At 43.0% G+C, this 19,295-nt stretch overlaps 1 protein-coding gene across 1 annotated transcript in view; it reads left to right on the top strand.

Annotated features, from left to right (window-relative positions):
- The window catches only part of ADCY8 (adenylate cyclase 8), a 227,133-nt gene that overhangs the window by 143,939 nt on the left and 63,899 nt on the right, over positions 1–19,295 (top strand). Inside the window, exons 8-9 of the mRNA XM_025871521.2 lie at positions 2,361–2,558; positions 18,381–18,481. Of these exons, the coding sequence (XP_025727306.1) occupies positions 2,361–2,558; positions 18,381–18,481 (299 nt within the window). The remainder of the gene's footprint in view (positions 1–2,360; positions 2,559–18,380; positions 18,482–19,295) is intronic.

Raw genomic sequence — 19,295 nt, 5'->3', positions numbered from 1 at the left:
AGACCAGAGTCAGTCTTTCATGACATTTTCACCAGTCCCAATCGACATAAGAAAAAATGAGCAGAGTTATCCATTAATTTAAATGCATCCAATGTAAAGGACTATCCTTTGTTTCGAGAGTATAGCATTCTCATTGAAAAAAAAATGCCCTTTATTTTATGAAGTGGTGGTCACATCAGAGACCTGTCATGGCACTGGTGGCAGCTTTTGTAATTTATATATATCTGTCCCAAAGATATTTTTTGAAATTCCCCTTCTCTGTGAAATCCAGAGGTTCAAGAGCCAGTGAAGGCATGAGGGACTGGTAGAGTAAGTAGGATCAATTTCGTTCCAGGAAGGAAAACCGTGAGAAAAATAAAAATGACAGGGAGAGAAAGAAGTACCTAACGATGAATGTACTAAGCCAATATTTAGCCGATTCCACATCCAACTGTTGGACCCCAGCTCCAAGCACTTGCTGGGGAAGCATCTTGGCATCTCTAAACCAGAGGATAAAAGTGCATGCCCAGACGACAACAACAACGTGAACATTTCCCCCTCCCCTCCAAGATAGAGAATGAAATCTTGTCATTTTCCAAACTGTGTGGGAAGAATCTCTGCCCAAGAAACCAGTGTGGGATGCACCGTGTGGCTGACAGTACAGATGCCTTTGCCTTCTGAGATTCTGTTGTAACAGCATTTAGTCCCAGGGGCTCAAGCCCTCTGGCCCTGCATGGTTCCTGCTGTTCAATTTTCTGGAACATTGGTCCCTGCTTCCTTCTCCCTGCTCCTCACTTCTCATCCTGCCATTCCTCCCCCTAACATCTATCTTTTTCTCTGCAGTAGCCTCCTTGGTAATTCAGAGCTGAAATTAACTGCTTCAGCGTTCTATGAGCATGTACTTTACTTTCTTATGTTGGCACATGCAACTCCATCCTTTATCCTGGGGCTGGAGAAAGGGTTTCAGTAAATTCTACTGGTGATGAAGCCGTACTATGGAATTCCTTAGAGACCTTGAATTTAGGTTACATTAAATAATCTCCATGAAAGTTAAAATGAGGTACCAGAGGAAGAATCCTTATGGAATGGGCTAGAAGTTTTCCATGAGCTCAAAGCCCCTGACTCTGGCTCTGGAGTCAGAGGATCTGACCCGACTGTAGATGAGCTGATGGCTCTTGAGCACATGCCTCTGAGGCTCAGAGATACATGAAGCGTTTGGGCAAGACAGCATCCCAGGTGCTCTGTCAGGTCCCACAGGCTGCCATCTGATGGCTCCATCACCTGACCCCAGTCTAGTCTGTGGGCTCAGCGTGGCCAGGCTGGGAGGCTGGCAGAGAAAAGCAGATGCGGTGAGCGTGTACAGAGAGGCAGGGAGTTTTCAGTTCCTGACTCTACAAATGCACCGCATCCTGGACCTCTCCCCAGGAAAATCTCCTGGAGGAGGAGATGGACATCCCTTGTCCCCCTATCCCTTCGGCTCTGACTCCCACTATTTTGTCAAAGCAGTTGTCTTTAATTGGAGCTGTGAGCAAGCATTGCATTTGGCTTGATCCAGCCAGTTGGTGTTGTCACCTGCAGCTGAAACAGCGGGAGACAAAGGCCTCCGTGTCACACCTGGTGGATCTTCACAAGCCAGTGCTGTTGCTGCGTCCATGTGACCAACCAGGGTGGTCACGCCTTTCCCCACCTCATGCTGTTTAATCCCTGGGAAATGTTGAGAGGCTGCAGCTGCTTGCATTTTTTGCCTAAAAGGAATGAAGCATTATATATCATTATATATCTATATCAAGATATAGATCTATGGGGAAAAAGGTATTTGTGAAGTGCAAAAATCTAACAATCTTCGAGTTTAAGTAAGAGCTCCTGGCACGTTTGGCTCTCCGTCCACAAGGAATGTGAAAAACAACAACAACAAAAAAAATGCAAGCCCTGGGTCTCCCAGTCTCTCCCCCGCCATTAAAGGAAAGACCACACGAAAAGTGTGGACTCTGCTCGGTGAGAGATGATCATTTCTGTGGACTTTTCAGCTGTTTTACTTTCTGTTATTTCTGGTGGTTCTCTTTCTCTCATACCAGCCATGTGCCTGGTTAGAGAAAGGGTCTTGATTAACATCTCCAAGCCAACAACTCTTTAAATACCTGAACCAAAGGAATTCAGTGCACCTACCCAGAGGAAAGGCAAGTGATCCTCCTGATGTGATATTTTGTGTTTCTCTGAAGCAAATGGCTAACTGATCGACTTCGGTAGGTTTCACTGAATATGACTGCATGCATGGAGTGCTATTACTGTTTGCAATGCAACCTGATCTAAAAACATTGCATTTCTTTTTAATCCAAAGGGGACTAGCAGGTTTATTGTGTTTGCATGTGCTTTCCCCCTAGACTCTGGCTGCCCTAACAAGAAATTCAATAAATCTACTTCCAAACCATCTTGCACAAGCTTTGCATGTCCAGTCTGGGCCTGAGGAAATTAACAAGAGAATAGAACATACCATCGACTTGCGGAGTGGCGATAAATTGAGAAGAGAGCATATCAAGCCATTCTCACTGATGTTTAAAGACTCCAGCCTGGAGCACAAGGTAGAGCTGGGTCTCCATAGTGGCTCTTTTTCTGAAGTTACTTGTCATAAATGTTTATGGGACCAGAGAGAGAGCCCAGGGGCTGCGGTGTTGGTTGGTGTGTTTGTCGTTTGTTTGTTCGATTTGGTTTGGTACTGTCTTTCCTTTTTCTCTTTGCAAATCATGAGTAGACTGAAGGCCATGAATGGAGATGCTAGTTAGGGGAAGAGGGCCTCAGCTTTGCTCTTTAAGGAGAAGATAAGTAAAAGAACAGAGGAGATCCCTCGACTTTGAGGTTTTTAACCCTAAGGGACATTAGCAGCCACTTGCTTTTGCTTTTAGGAGAACTCATGTCCGTTGTAACCCTTGTCACATAATGTATGAGAACACCCAATAACTAGACGCAAGCATTAGTGATAAAGACTGCCTTTCTTAGATTACAGACACCTCTTCTCCCATTTTCCCAGTTGTCTGATGGCTCAGAGGCCCCCTGATGTAGGCATAGTGGAAAGGAGTTGGGTGGTGGGTTCAGCATTCGGTTGGAATTCCACCTCTGCCACTTCCTTGCCATGTGACCTTCAGTAAGTGAGGTAGCCTCTCTGAGAACGAGTTCCTCAATGCACCATGAGGATCTTGGATGTGCGTCCCACTTAGGCTATTATGAGAAGCTCCAGGCAATGCCTTGATTAGGTTTAGTGTTCAAAAGTGGAAGCCATCCCGATACTGATAATGACGTTTTCCCATGCCTCTCTCCCTCCCTAGCTCTAAACTGTAAAGGGTTGTGGGGAGGTAGGCGCTGTCCCTGCCTAGCTGGGCTGCTCCTCTGCACTGAGGGAAGCAGACAGACCTTCCTGGACTGAGCACAGGAGATGCTTGGCCCCTGCAGGAGCCTCAGGCAAAAACAGCAGGGAATTCACAAGCAAATTTCAGGAGTTTGATCCAATACTCTGCAAAGCTCCAGTGAGCAATTTTTTATTACTTTGTTCAGCTGCCTGGGACATTCCTCTTTCCTCGATTTGGAGAATTCACACTTTTGTGCACATACACCATTCCCAGTGAGTTTCTGTGATTAACTAACTAAAGGTTGCAAACTCCAAAATTAGTATCTTCACCTCTAGTTCACAATTTGAAATGGATTGTGTCTGTGTGCTAACAAAAAGAGAAGAAACATTTTGTCTCACTCAGCCCCTCCCCTCCTCCAAAGAGCAAGTAGGCTTTTCTTACTTGTAATATATTTAAGGGGCTTAGGGTCCAAATTAAAAGCGTTTTCTTTTGTGGTTGCCACATTGAAGGAGTTAGGAAGAACAGGGTGGTCTAGCAAAGAATCTTCTCAATTAGCCTGGATACATACCTACGTTCAGAGCTATACAAAACCCTTTTGTTCATTCTTGCTAAAGATGTAGTTGCTTTGCTAATGACCTGACCCCTGCAGACTGTAGATAATTTTTAATGTGTTTTATTCAATAGCATCTGCATCTCATCTGCGGGACCTGGTGTTGGAGCAGGAGTGGGCTTGCGGGGGGCGGAGGGGCGGGGAGGGTGTAGAGTGTGTCTGAGGTTGATTTCTAGGTCCAGGAGAGATTCTTCTAGGAGAAGCAAAGGGTAGCATCCTGAACTGACATGTGGAGATTTGCCCCCTGACTGTCCAGCCTTGCACTATCCAGCGTGGGCTCTGCCTTGCATGGGTTCCCCATGGTGAGGACAGTGGGGCACATCAGAACGTTTGTTCACTCCCCCCTTTCCTGTCACAGAGACCCTCGCATTGACTTTTGCTCTGAGACTCTCTCTAGGGGCTGCATTACTGTCGAGCTGAGGATGTATCATAAGTAGTAGCCATTGGGTGTTTACCAAATACCAGGCACTATTCTAAGCTGTTATCACAAATTCACTAACAATGACAGTGTGAAGTAAGTGCTCTTATGAGCCTCATCTTATACTTGATGAAATGGAGACACAGAGAAATGATTAAGTGGCCCACCCCAAACTCCACCTGTCAGTAGAGGGGCTTCAATCTGAGCCCTCTGTGAGCCCCCAGCTGCTGCCTGGTCTGTTCACCACACTGCCTCTCCCAAGAGTCCTGGAGCTCGTTCTCTCCCAGGCCTTCATATAAAGACAACAATCCTGTGCTATCTGCATTCTCTCCTCTTTGAACTTTGGATGGGGTGGGAGGCAGGAGGCAGAAGGTTCTGGAGAGCGAATAAGTAGGAAAGAGTCCTGGAGCCTTAGCTGACTTAACACAGCACCTTCAAGTCCATAAGTTTCCAGAACTGGACAATATTATCAATGTGCATCTACTGTGTGCCTGGTGTTTATGTGTGTCAGCTTATTGCATCCTCAGAGAAACATTACTATCCTGCTTACAAAAAAAGAAAACTGAGCTGTCTAGAGGTTAAGTAGAGGTCCTAGTTCTCAAAATTTGGCTGCCATATTCTGTTGACTCTCAGGTACCATCATCCGTGAGATGCCCCATTTTCTATGCAGCACTAAGAAAGAAAAACCCAGTATGGGGAGTCTGGAAGGAACTCCTCCCGATAAGCTGGGCTTACCCCTTGAGGTAAGGATGGACAGAAAAAAATCCCACCCAGCAGATAATCCCACCCACATGCCCATTCCCTGGGACTGGTCTGGAAAAAAAGGAGCTCTCCAAGAGGTTAAACTCCAAAATGGAATCCATATAGCCTTGCCACCTGATTTCACACCCTCGATGTGGTCTTTAAAAAACCTTAGTCAGGGAATTGGATGTGAAGTGGTCCCGGGTTGATATTGCCCCCTGCTGACCAGCAGAAGCAATCACAAACCTCTCTGAAAGAACTCAAGGCTTTACCACTCCATGGAGAGTTAAGATGATGCATCCTGGTTTCAGAGATGTTTAAAAGTGGGGGGAAAATTGTGCATCTTAGGATTGTTGTTATATATATATATATATATATATATAGCATTTGTGACTCCAAAGACCTCTTTCTCCCCACTGCCCTACCCTGCTTCTTAGGAGCAAGTTTGCACCCCTAAAAGTATATTTTCCAAAAGGAAAACAGGAAATGGAAACATTGATTTTTACCATTGGAGCTTTTGTGGGGAAGAAAAGGCTTCATTTTGTTTGAACAATAAGATGTGTGAACAAGGGAACGCCTTCCCTTCTCCACCCATGTAGTGAGTTAGAGAACATAAAATCTCCTTCGAAATGTCATTCAGACATTTCCTGATCACATTTGCTTATAAAAATGGGCACTGTTTCACAGTGTTCTGTGAAACAGGACCTTTATATGCCTCGTGGTATTGCACAAAAATACCTGTTGAATGAATGAATGAAGACTTGGGTTAAGGAGCAGTTTAGAGGAGACTGTCTTGACTCCTGTAAGCTGGTCTTGGGATATTTTTTAAGAACTCCAAGAGCCAAAAGACATGAGTCAGTGTTGATCTGACTCTTAGCAGTGGAGCTTCGAGAGAGAAGACTGTGAAGTTCTGCTCGTGTCCTACCATGTCATTTCATGGTGGTACACACACACACTTACACACTCACACATACACTCACACTCTTGTACACTTATACACTTACACTTTGTCACACACATACCCACACAGAGGAATCTTTTGAGTTAAGCTTCAGAGCAGCATGCTCATGACTCGTCGTCACCAAGGTTGGGCAGCACGTGTTTGCTTCTCTCTGCGGTCCTGTTTCCTCATCTGTGAAGAGAGCTGGACAGGCCCTGGCATCTTTCAGCAATCGATGCCATGAGCCCCACAATTCCCTATGACCATGGTGACCATACGTCCTGGTTTGCCCAAGATGTTTCTTTTCTTTTTTTTTTTTTTAAGATTGATTTATTTGAGAGAGAGAGCCCAAGCAGGGGAGGAGGGGCAGAGGCAGAGGGAGAAGCAGACTCCCTGCTGAGCAGGGAGCCGGACGTGGGACTCGATCCCAGGACCCTGGGATCATGACCTGAGCCAAAGGCAGTTGTTTAACTGACTGAGCCACCCAGGCGCCCCAAGACATTGATTCTCTCAATGTGATTATCAGTAACACCTCCCTTCACTTTCAAAACTCACCACTGTGGATGACAAGAAACATGAGCCAGGGCTTGGACCTCAGCCAGGTTAGAATCCATGGTTCTTAGCATCTCTAGTTCCCAGCATCCCCATGAGGACCTGCTGAGCAGACCTCTGGGTGGGATGGGGGGCATAATCCAGGCAGCAAAAGTCCCCTCCAGTCCTCCCAAATTTCACGGAAAAATCCTCTGCCCTTCTTTAGCCTCGAGCTAAATACTTCCTGAGACAGCTTACAGATCTCAGGGGCAAACAAAAATCAGAATTATGGGAAAGGGATGTGGAAACATGGCAGGTTTGTCAAATACTGTTGATCATATTGGATTTTTTTCTTTCCTTACGTATGACTTTTTTCTTATAAAAAAATGAATGCATTTTCACTAACAAAAGTTTATGCCAAGCATATAAGACAAAAAGAAGAAAATAATATCTCTTGTGACCCTTACAACCCAGGATAACCCCTGCAAACATTTTGGCATCTGACTCGCTACGCCTTCATGATTACAATTCTGTCTGTATGCTTATCTACGCGATTTTTGTATTAAAATGGGACCATTTTGTACATAATGATTTGTGATACAGTGTTAAGCACTCTTTGCTTGAGCCTTTTCCCTATTATCAAATATGCAGTTACCAAAAAAATTGTAACTACATACTACTGCATTGCATATTTTAACCATTTTTGGCTTTGTTTCCTTAGTTTTTCACTCTTATAAATTATAAACTGCATTGCAGTAAGCATTGTCTTAGTTAAATCATACACCCATGCTTAATTCTTTCCTTGGGAAGAAGATCCTAAAAATGGCTACAAAAGAACGTACATTTAAAAATACTTGATGTGCATTACAAAATTGATAAGAAACAGCGTATCTCTGTCCCTTTTATTTTTTTTAAATTATTCTTGAGGTTGAAAGTCTATCTGTATATGTTTTTGTGTTTTGGTCTTCCTGTTTCTCCTTTTGTGATTGTCATCTTTCATTGCAGTGCTCACCTGTTACTGATTTGTCAGTATTCTTTATATATATAGTGAAAGACTTAACCCCACAACACTTACAGGAAGGGGGATCAGCCTCTGGTCCTCATTTCTCTTCTAGGACAAGGCTCTTTATTTATTTGTGAAGCTTAGGATGGGGAAGGCAATTAATCATAATTGCTTATGGATGTTTCCAGGCCAAATAAATCAGCCTAATACCTGTAGTGCCTGAAGAGAGCTCAGTAACATAGGGATACATACTTGGAGGGACTTTGTTAAGCTTAGTTTTCGAAAACAGTATCGCCATCTCCGAACAACTCAGCTTCCTCATCACGAGTAAAGATTAGGCTATGTTTAATATATACTTCAGAATTGGTTTATGGGAATTATACTTTTGATGTGAGCATTTTAGGAGGCTAAAATGTATTTAATCAAGTATTAAACCAAGTATTAAAATCAAACCATATCAATGATGACTAGATTTCCTTCTTCTTTTTAAATGCCGGCATCTTTTTTTGCTAAATTCCAAAACCTTTTCCATTGAGAAATGACGTCCTTTATGTGATTGTGAAAATTTTAAGGTTAAAAAGCCTCTTTGTCCTAGGCTGATATTTTTCCAAGTAGAAGAGTATTTGGGGATCTTGTTAAAAATACAGGTACCCACCCATCACTCTGTCCCCAAGATTCTGATTTTCCAGGGGGACCTACATTTAGGATTCCAGGATTCCTTTGTCCCAAATTGGTGGCCAACTTTCTCTGTCTTTGGCTGCGCATTAGGATTTGGGGTTGTCACTTGCCAAACACCCTCAGAAATCAGGTCATATCAGAAGGTCCTAGATCCACACTGGATGCCAGTATGGCCTCAGGGAATGTCTCCATAAGGCTCACAGTGTTCCTAGGAGCTCAGACTCTAGAGTCAAGCAGACTTTGGTTCAAATCCCACTTTGGAAATAGAAGTGGGTGCAAAGAAAGGTTGATGGATTTATGGGTCATGAGTGGATGCTGACACACTGAGAGCCTTCCATCATGCCGGAGGACATTCATACACCTCCTTTATCTCACAAGTGTCTGGTCTTCGTTAAACAACAGAGAAAAAACATACACTTGATTGCTGGATAGACATGCTTGAATCCAATTCCTACCAATTACTGACTGGGTGACACAGGACAAGATGATCTCACTGAGAGGATGATGATCATAATACCTGCCCCTCACTGGGTTGTTGTGAAATTTAGTTGACATCATACTCATGGAATAGATGTTTGAATAAATGCAATAGTTATTCTTTTCCCTTTCCTTGTGATTGATCCTATGTCAATCCACATCTGGGTGAGGCTAAACCCTCACAAATCTCACATTTGTAGAGCTTCCGTAAAGAAACTACTTCATTAAAAATGGTGGGAGGAAACAGTGTTCCTGTGGCTTGTATACCAGGGTCACAACCTTCACAAATACATAATCACATAAGTACATAAAGGTGCGAACTAACTAAGTACACACGGACAGCCCATTGTGCGAGGCCTTCCCAGCCCTGCCTTCAGGTCATTAGAGCACAAGCAGTGGCCATCTTGACCCCCTGGGATATATTTAAATATGTAAGAGTCATTCAGTTGTCTCTTCTCTAAATGATTTTATTTTTCCAAATTCTCTATTATCACTACCTTCCAAATAAGATGAGAAAGATCGGCTCTCTCTAAGGGCATTTAGTGTTTGATCATTCCCAAAGGCCATGCCCTTCTTCCTGGGAGACCAAGCCAGCTAAGGATTTTAGATTTCACAGAAAGCTCTCTTTATGCTCCTGCAAGGACTGTCCTTCTGTCCATGCTCGTGAGTCCTGGGAAGTCCCTCAGGCCCAGTGCAAAGCATATGGTACCTACTGACTGCTTCAGACATAGACCAGGGCAGGTGCTGTCAGAAGACAGAGAGACGTGGCTTCCACTCCCTTCAAACTTACACTCCAGCTTGTGATCTCAGGCAAGTCATTGAACTTCCCATCCCCACAAGGTTGCCGTGCAGATGAAAGACAGATAACTTGTATGGAGTGCCTCGAGGCAGCAGTGTTGCAAGGGCACTGACATTCGTTGATCACTTGCTACTCTATCAGGCCCTACTGGAAGCATTTTATATTTGTTACCTCATTTAATTTTTACAACAGTCCTTCCATGTAGGAATTAGTTTTATTGTCTGATAAATGAGGGAGGCTCAGAGAGTTGGAGTAACTTTCTCAAGGCTCAAACATGTAGAAGATAGCAGAGCAGGGATTCAAATCTAACTCTTTTTCCAAAACTCAGATTCTACCATACTTTACAAGATCTATTGTTTTCAGGGTGTCTACTTTTCACATAGTTTGGAATTGTGTTGAGGATGAGGATGATGGGGTGTGCTGGAGATTATATCGCTGTGCATGTGGCAAATACCTTGGAGGCAGAAAAAAAAGCAAAATTAAACCATGAAAATGTCTCTCATTCTTTGTTTACTCCCCCCACACACACCCATGCACATGCACAGACATGTACACATGCATGTGTGTAGACACATGCGGGTGCACAGACACACGTGCACACATGCACACATACCCATGCACAGACATGCACACATGGACACATACACCCGTGCACATGCACAGACATATATACATGCATGCATGTAGACACACGCATGTGCACAGACACATGAAATGCATACATGTATACACCCATGCAATGCACAGACATGTACATGTGCACACATGGACACGCATGCATACATATACACACCCATGTGATGAAAATACATGTACACCTGCATACACAGACACACATGTGTATGTACGTACATGCACACACGTGCATATGCACAGACACATACACGTGCATGTATGTACACATGTGCGGGTATACAGACACATGCACACGCACACATGGACACGCACACCCGTACACACACACAGACATGTACACATGCAGGCATGTAGACGCATGCATGTAGACACATGCACGTGCAGACACATGCAATGCATACATGTATGCACCCATGCAATGCACAGATGTGTACACGTGCACACATGGACACACATGCATACATATACACACCCATTCGATGCACATACATGTACACATGCATACAGACACACATGTGTACATACATACATGCACAGACGTGCATATGCACAGACACATGCACATGCATGCATGTACACATGTGCGGGTATACACACACATACACGTGCACACATGTACAGACATGCACACATGGACACACACACCCGTACACATGCACAGACATGTACACATGCATGCATGTAGACGCATGCACGTGCATAGACACATGCAATGCATACATGTATACACCCATGTAATGCACAGACATGTACACGTGTGCACATGGACATGCATGCATGCATATACACACCCATGCAGTGCACATACATGTGCACATGCATACATGCATGCACAGACGTGTACATACATCCATGCACACACGTGCGTATGCACAGACACACATGCACATGTGTACACAAGCACATGCATAGACAGGTGTGCATGCATACATGTGCACACGCCCATGTGCATGCATAGGCACATACACATGCATACATGCACACATGCACAGGCACACATGTACATATGCAAGACAGGTACACATGCATACATGTACACAGAGAGACACATGTAGACACACATGCATATACATGCACACACAATCTACCACATTTCCTGGCAGCACCCAGATACAACAAGGACAACCCCATCACTCTCACTGTCCATGCACCTGTGAAAACCCAGTAAGTGACTAAGCAGACACGTGAGATAGCTCTGTCTTAGGGCCATGGGGGTGGGCATGCTGAGCCCTCAAGTTGCCCCTGAACTGTGTATCCAGACAGAAGGCTGGGTGGTGTGAGCCATCGAGGAGCAAGCTGTGTGAGCCAATGGTTTGAGAGAGCAGGCAAACCGGACAAGAGCCTGTCTGAACAAAACTGACAGTGAGCTTCCTCTTCACACCCAAGTCAGCCACCAGGTCTTGCCCACTTTTTAGGTAATAATAATAATACCTGTCATAGACAGTACTTGCAATGACCCAAGTTTTGTGCTGAGTCCTTTCAAAACATTCATTTGACATTACTCTTCTTTCTGTCAGCAGCCACATAAAAACAAGGACAACAAAGACTTGTCACACAAGGGAGCCTTTGGGTAATCCTTTCGGAGTACAGGTGGTTCTTATCTGCATTCAGAATTTCTCTCAGTTTCCTCTAGCCTTTATAAAGAAAGTTAAGTAGGGGCTTGAAAGAGTTCTGGAAAAATGCATATAAACTTTGACATTTCTCTTTCTTGTTTTTCCACCCACTCCTGTTGGAGTTATGACAAATGGAATGACATCATTAAGGAGGACTTGTGGCAAAGCCAAGAAATCTAGGCAGATGAATGAATTTTCCAATGGATTAGGATTTTGGACTCTGGAATTAGGTGTTCAGAATTTGTTGAACCATTCCGTTTCTTATTTAGGTGCAGAAAGGTAGGAATCTGGAGCCTGAACCAAATGGTCTCAGGTCTTCTTTCTTATTTTTCTGAATCAGACACTTCCTGATCCTCTTCATGACCTTATTTTTTAAATTATTTTTATTTTTTATGTTTTTTTACTTTTTTATTATTATTATGTTCAGTTAGCCAGCATATAGTACATTGTAAGTTTTTGTTGTAGTGTTTTAAAAGAATTATTCTGTTGTAGTCTCAGGTTACTCTTGAGTTTTACTCTTAGTAAGGCCCAAAATACCAAGATTGTTTAGGCCACCTCCTTCCGGTGGGAAGAACAGATTTCAAAGAAGCTTAGGAAGAAAATCCTTCTCTTATTCAAACAGTAGCTTTGTGATACTCCTTAATATTCATGATATTACCCTGTAAAATTACTGCTATTTCTAACACCCTCTAGGCAATCAAATGATATCAAGGGTCATTTCACCTGTCTCTTTTTATCAGACCAATTAGCTAGTTCCAGTCCCCCAAAGCCAGTATTATCAGAGTCAAAAGTACCAATTCCATCCATAAGTGCAGTGTAGAATGGTAGAATTAGGATGATTTCAACCCAAAAGACATTGGCTCAGTCCTTAGAGCAATCCTAATGCCTCATGTGTAGACCTCATCAACACCTACAACCAGCGGCTTCTAGGCAAGGAACACAAGAGTAGTTATCACTCCTTTGGGCTTATCGTGGCTTGGGGAACTGGGCCAGTAAAGAAAGGAAGAGTCTGTCCTCCCAAGGATGAGAGATTTGAGAAAGGGTGAGGTGGAAGATTCAGGTGGGAAGCTTTGTAAAGTCCTGCTTGGAATTCTCATATGTCAGTCAACCTCCCTACCAAGGAAGATGATAACATAGTATCATAACACATTAACGATATTGTATTGTCATTAAGGATCTTCTATAATGCCCAGTGTAGTGTCCTCTCAGCCTCATTCTTCTGAAGCTGTCCATCTTAGATATGTGTCCACATGATTCCTCGTGAGTTTATTAAAGATGAAGAAGTCTACCTTTTTCAAAGGTCAGGTTACCTGGGAAGAAGTAAGACAGTGAGACATTCTTCAGACACACCTGTCACTCATAGAATTATTGCTGATAATGATTTGGTTAGACACTAGACAGCAAGAGAAGGAAGATTATTTCAAAATATGAAATTATTGAAAATTAGTCCCTCCCTCTTTTATTGCAATTATGTCTTTTACTCAAATGATCAATTAAGGGTACTCTAGCCATTGTCATGCTACATAATGCATGAGTTTAACAACAGAAGTTAAATTCCTTCATTCACTCATACAAAACGAACAAATTGTCCTGGTTGAGATTCTTTAATTTAACAAACATATTAATTTATACTAATGAGAGGTGTGCTAGAAAATGATCTTTTTTCCAATTAGATTTATCCAAAGATGGAATGGGCTCTCAAGTTGAGGGGCTGATTTCCCCCATCACTGGAAATCTTCAGGCAGGATTTAATGAGAGATTTTACTGAGTGAAACTGACATGAGTAAGCATTGGAAGAGGTGACAAATACAATCCACTCCTCCTGTAAAATTGTGTAATCTCACATACACAATTGGGTAAAAACAGTATAGCTGTAGTTTAGACAATTAACTAGGTCATTGCTTTGGTTAGAACTATTCTTTACAACTTATAGAGACACAAGAATTTAGTCAGTACTCTTTAGCTCATAGTTGAAGTGGCCAATCTAGGAGAAAGAGTAATTTTCCTCCCACACATATAGGAAGATTTTCCAGGCCTGACTCAGGCACAGAAACAAAAAATTGTGAAAGCTCTGTTCATTCATCTCTGAAAGCTAGCTTCCCTGGTCACACCTTTGTGGATGAAGAATCTAGAATAGGCTTTTCCTTTGTGACCAAACTCGGGTTCCAAGCTTCCTGTGACAGATCTAGGAACCCGTAGATCCTCATGGCTCTGATGTCATTTCTGAAGATGACTTCCAAGAGAATGCAGGACCAACGTCCCCAGACATGAACAAAATGGAACACTTGTTCTTCCTGCCCCCACTTCCTTGGAAGGGACCCCATGTCTCAACCTGGTCAAACGAGTAGGAGAGTTTTATTTTTAAAACAATGTTTTAATCACTTGAAGATTGTGGTTCTTCTTATTCTGTAACTCTTAAATAAAGCCTACTGTGCTTTTTCTTTTCTTCCTTGCTAGTGGTTCACTCCTGCAGGCTTTAAGAAAAGGGCTCTTCCTTTGTATTGCTTTGTGCTGAGAATCCATCCATCAATCATGAAAATTCAGCAGTGCCAGTTTATTAAATTCATTCATAGGGTGTTCTTAAGGGCCATGCTTGGCCCAGATCATGATTTACTCTCATTCTAACCATGATTTAGATAGACTCAAATTTTTAATACATTTCCTTTCTTTGTATCATGAACCACATCACTGAAATATAGCAAGACCCAGTATAGTGCATCCTGTGAAGAAGATAACCATGCCTTAAGAACATCAAAGTAGCAGCTGCTATACTACAGCCAATGAGACATGGCATTCCAGGGCTAACCTCAGGATTCCCTACTTGTAATCCGTAAAGTCCTGTTTGAGTTACTCGATTATTCTAGTCCTCAGTTTCATTATCTGCAAAATGGGGATATGATAAACAGTATCTTCCTCAAAGCATTGTTGTGATAACTAAAAGAGATTGTCCACGTAAAGCATATGGCATGGTGCCTACCTTGTACCAGACATTGGTTATTATTATTCCAATATGTTACAAAATTTTGACCATTTCCTGAGTCAACCAGAGCCCCACAGATTAAAAAAATAAAAAGTAATCCAAACTCTAAGATCTCATTATTTGTTCCAAGTGGCATGCTCTTTAATTGGTATTAATCCCAATATACTTGGCTCAGGTACTGGCTTCAGGCTTTTTCTGCTCTCAGACAGTGGTCTAATAGAGTGAACACTCCACTGAGAGCCAAGAGGTGTGGCTTATTGTCTGAACTTGGCCACCAATCCCCTAACTGACCTTGACAAATGCTTTCTCCATATCTGATTCTCAAGTTTCTCTATCCTTGCAGACCAAGGATTCAGTGAATTATAAAGGCCCAGTAGTCATTTCCAAGGACATCTTTCCTAAAGGTCCCTGGAGAAGTGGAGAATTCTACCCACTGGTGGAGGATCTTTTAGGAGGCAGGGGAAGGAATAAGGGCAGGGTCTTTTCCTAAGACAAAAAAACCACATACAAGATTACAATTCCTTTTAAAAGTATCCTTTCTAACATGATAGACCAATCAGTCAGCCACACTCTAGGGGACCCTACTGAGTACAAGGTACCATTTTGTCCAGAGGAATAGAAGACAGCATTCTAGAAGGCAACACTGAGGTTGAAAAGCAGGCTCTGAAAAGGTAACAAGCATAGCAATACAGCAAATATAATTAACTGATTACAGGGAAATTTTATATGAGGTTGCCCTGCCCCCTCAGCACCTGCTCTAGGCACTTTGCATATATTAACTTTTCCATTCTCCCAGCAACCTTAGTGAGATAGTTCCTATTATTATCCTTATTTTCTTGATGAGCAAACCATGGCCTACAAAGCTTAGTCAACTTGTACAGGGTTCCATAGATAGTAGGTGTTGGAGCTAATTCCAAATCCAGGTAGTCTAGCTCTAGGTTAGTTCATTTTGCTCACCACTAAGGCTTAAAAGGATAAGCGGAGCCAAGTGAGGACAGAAGAGACGTGAAGTGAGCAAGAGAGAGCTCTAACGACGGCAGGAGAGAGCGTGCGTGTAACTTAATATAACTGCAAGCCCGAGCGTTCAGCCCTTCACAAGTCAAGAGGCAGTGAAATGAATCACCACCCAATGTCAGTACCCTATCATCCTGAGCCAACTAGGAATGTTCTTTCCATAGTTCTGTTCTCCTTTGTGTTTCCAAAGTAACAATGCCCTCCGTTCTGAAACCCAGTATTTTATATTCGATTGACATCGGCTTCCCAAATATTATAAGGCTCCTTCTTGTGACGGTGCTGACACTGGAGTTCAGACATGAAAATAATAGAATTTATTATTCAGTTCTAGCACAAATAAGATAATAGCATTGGGAACCTATGAATTGTATTCATGCCCACATCTGACAGATCAGAAAAAGGAAGTTCAAAGAAGCTGGCTTCACTCACAGTGAGCCACTGACAGAGTGGACCATCTGGAGCCAGAGGAAGTCTTTCCAGCCTGCCAGCCGAGGCAAGTGAAAAACCTAAAGCCATGTGCAACTTTAGGCTGGACCAGTGATGACTAGGTGACATTTTTAAGGTCATCACTGAGAAGCATTCAGGAAAGGAGAGGAGACAGAGACTCAGGCTTGAGGTCTACAGGAAAGACCTCTTCACAGTAAAAATGGACCCTACATGGAAAGGAACCTTTGCAAAGGAATGAGTTCTCAGGCACTAGGAGTGTCCAAGGCAAGGGTGTTTAGAACCCCCTAGAATGGTCTGCCCCAATCCAGCGGGAAGAAACCCACTTGCCCCAACAAAGCAGAGAGGGTCATCTGATGATAATGAGCAGGCATTTGAATAGACCTCAAGAATGTCATGGAAAGGATTCCTGCTGGCCACGATCCATTACAACTCCAAGGTGTTGTGATGATGGTCGGGATGATGAAGATGCAGAAAATGAGGAAGACAGGGATTAGACACACTAAAAATTATCATTGTTGTTTTAAAAATCTCATGACCAAGTCTCTGTAACCTAGCTGGTTTGAAATTCATCAGTCAGCCGACCAAGAATAATTAGAGCTTGTACGATTCGTTGTTAGAAGAAATTCAGACATGTATCTTTCCTTGACTTAACTGCTTTGTGGCTAACTTGCTGATTTCCAAGCTGGTGTGCATATGCCTCTCTCTGATTGTGCCCCGTCCTTAGGTAGCGCTCTTGGTAATACAGATTTTCTGTAGTTTTATCGGGAGTGAGGGTGGCTTATCGTGAGGGCTTCGGGGGAGTATTCCAGTTTCCCCTCCAGATACCAAGCAGGTTATTGGCAAGCAGACAGAGGACTCAGTACTGGGGAACAGAAAAAGCGTTGCCCTGAAGAAGCAATGAAGGTGCATTCTCCGAGCAACTTTGTGCTTCCCCCGTGGAGCTCGCTGGCCACAGGACATTGCCATTCCCCACATCTTAGCCAGGACACTGAGCAGTCTGTTCAGTCTAAAACCCAGACCACACCAAGAAGTAGGCAAGAAAATAAAAATCATGTAACTGTTGATCATGACTACCACCCCAACAAGTTGGACTGATTTTATTATTTCATTGACCTGACCAAAACCTTCTCGGTACTGGGGATGAGCCTACAGTGTTGCCAGAGTTCCATTTACTTGTTTCCTTTATAAAGTAACTCTGAATTTCAAGCCAGGGATTACAAAGTTCCAAAGCCAGGCTTAGCTTTCTGTTCCCCCGCCCTAAAAATGATCCGTATGCTGTGTGATCTATGGCAAGTTGCTTGACCTCTCTGGCATTGAGGGAAAATGAGGAGCTTGACTGAGGCTAATTTTAAGGTCTTCTTCAGTTTTAGAAACATTTTCTTCCTTCTGAAGGAATTGGATTCTTCTTCATTTAGTGACTCGAAGATGGTTTCAGGAAACTAGACAGGACTAAGGCAAGTGCATATTCAGTGTTGACCTTCCAGAAGCTTTTAAGGCTGGACAGTGAAATCACTGAGCCCTCTGGATAATCAAAATTAAGTTAGCACCATTATGCAGGGATGCCGGGAGCAGACAAGAGAAGGGCATGGAATACACTGGGCGATCATTTGCGTTTCTCGGTGTGAAATGAAAAGGCTTTGCACTCGCTGGAGTTCTCTTAGGCTACTCTCTCCTCTAAGATTCTGTGATCTTATTTTTTAATAGTTTTCATGAAAGAGGAGGCAGGAAGACTCGGGCAAAACCTTTTCCTGTGTCCCCCACCTCACAAGAAATAGAGAAAGACCCTTTAATGACTTAAGTTTACTCATGAAGGAAGTCCATGTGAATTTGATTTGTGACATACATGGCTGTGTGCTCTTCTGTTTTGTTCAAGTGATGCTAGTTCAGAGGGAGGAGAGCTGGAGAATCTTGCCCAGAATCCCCTCCCATTCCTTTTTGCTGGGAAGGGATTTGGATTCACTCCTGGGCTCTCACTGGAAGGGTGGAGGGAGGGATGGAGATAATGCTCTGTGAAGAGTTAATTAAGATATGGATTCCTCCTTTAAAAAAAATGTTTTAATATTTTTTTTCTTGCCGTTTGCCCTTAACTCCAAACACCAGAAAAACTTAACTCTTCCGGAAGTCCAGTTTTGCTGTGAAGTAATTTATTCTCCTTCTTTTTTTTTAATTACAGTATTCTCAAATGAGGGATGAAGTATTCAAGTCAAACTTGGTCTGTGCATTTATTGTTCTTCTATTTATCACGGCGATACAAAGTTTGCTTCCTTCTTCAAGGTAAATACGAGAGGACTAAGTTCTCAGGTGAAATGTCTTTGTGAGTTGATGGTCCCTCACCTGGAGCCAGCCAGCTGACCTTTCCAAGGGATCGGAATTTAAAATAACGGGATCCAGGATCCACACCAAAATGTTTGACAATATCAGTGTCTATCCTGGTTGTCTTACTCGGCATCATCTCACTGCTCTGCAATGAGTCTTTCTCACGATCTTAATAAAAACAACAACCAAAATCAAAATAGGCCCCAGTCTTATTTGCTACTGCACCCGTGAATGCAGCATGTAAGTATTAGAGCCTCTACCACCATGGTCTTGTGCCTCTGTTAATCACTTCTTTGTTGTTCATAGATACAGCACCAAAGCTTCCTGGGCCAGCAAAACTGGCCCTTTAATAGTACCACAAACACCTATATGTGGCCAGTCACTGTTCCAAATACTTTCCATGCAACAACCCATGAAATCCTCATGGCAACCCTATGAGGTATGTACTACTCTTGTCCCCATTTTAAAGAGGAGAGTACTGAGGCTCAGAGTCATGGAATAATTTGTACCAGGTTTCACCACTGAAAAAGTTACAGCCTGCATTCAGACCCAGGAAGTCTCCCTCCAGAGTCTGGGCTCTTGACATTCTATCAGACACAGACGTATATTGTACAGGTCGTCGGTGCCAGAGCCAGCATTTGAACTTAGTTCTGGGTTAGTCGTGAGGCCATGCTTTGTGCTCTTCCTGTACTTTAAGGAAGCCCCCACATCCTTGCTCAGGTAAAGTCCCTTCTCCTTAAACTTACTGTGAATTTTCCCCTTTAATGGGATC

The sequence above is a fragment of the Callorhinus ursinus genome, unplaced genomic scaffold (genome assembly GCF_003265705.2).
Source record: "Callorhinus ursinus isolate GAN/ISIS: 27379988/994484 unplaced genomic scaffold, GSC_fseal_2.0 scaffold5, whole genome shotgun sequence".
Taxonomy (NCBI): Eukaryota; Metazoa; Chordata; class Mammalia; order Carnivora; family Otariidae; genus Callorhinus; species Callorhinus ursinus.
This window is presented reverse-complemented; position numbering and strand designations above follow the sequence as displayed.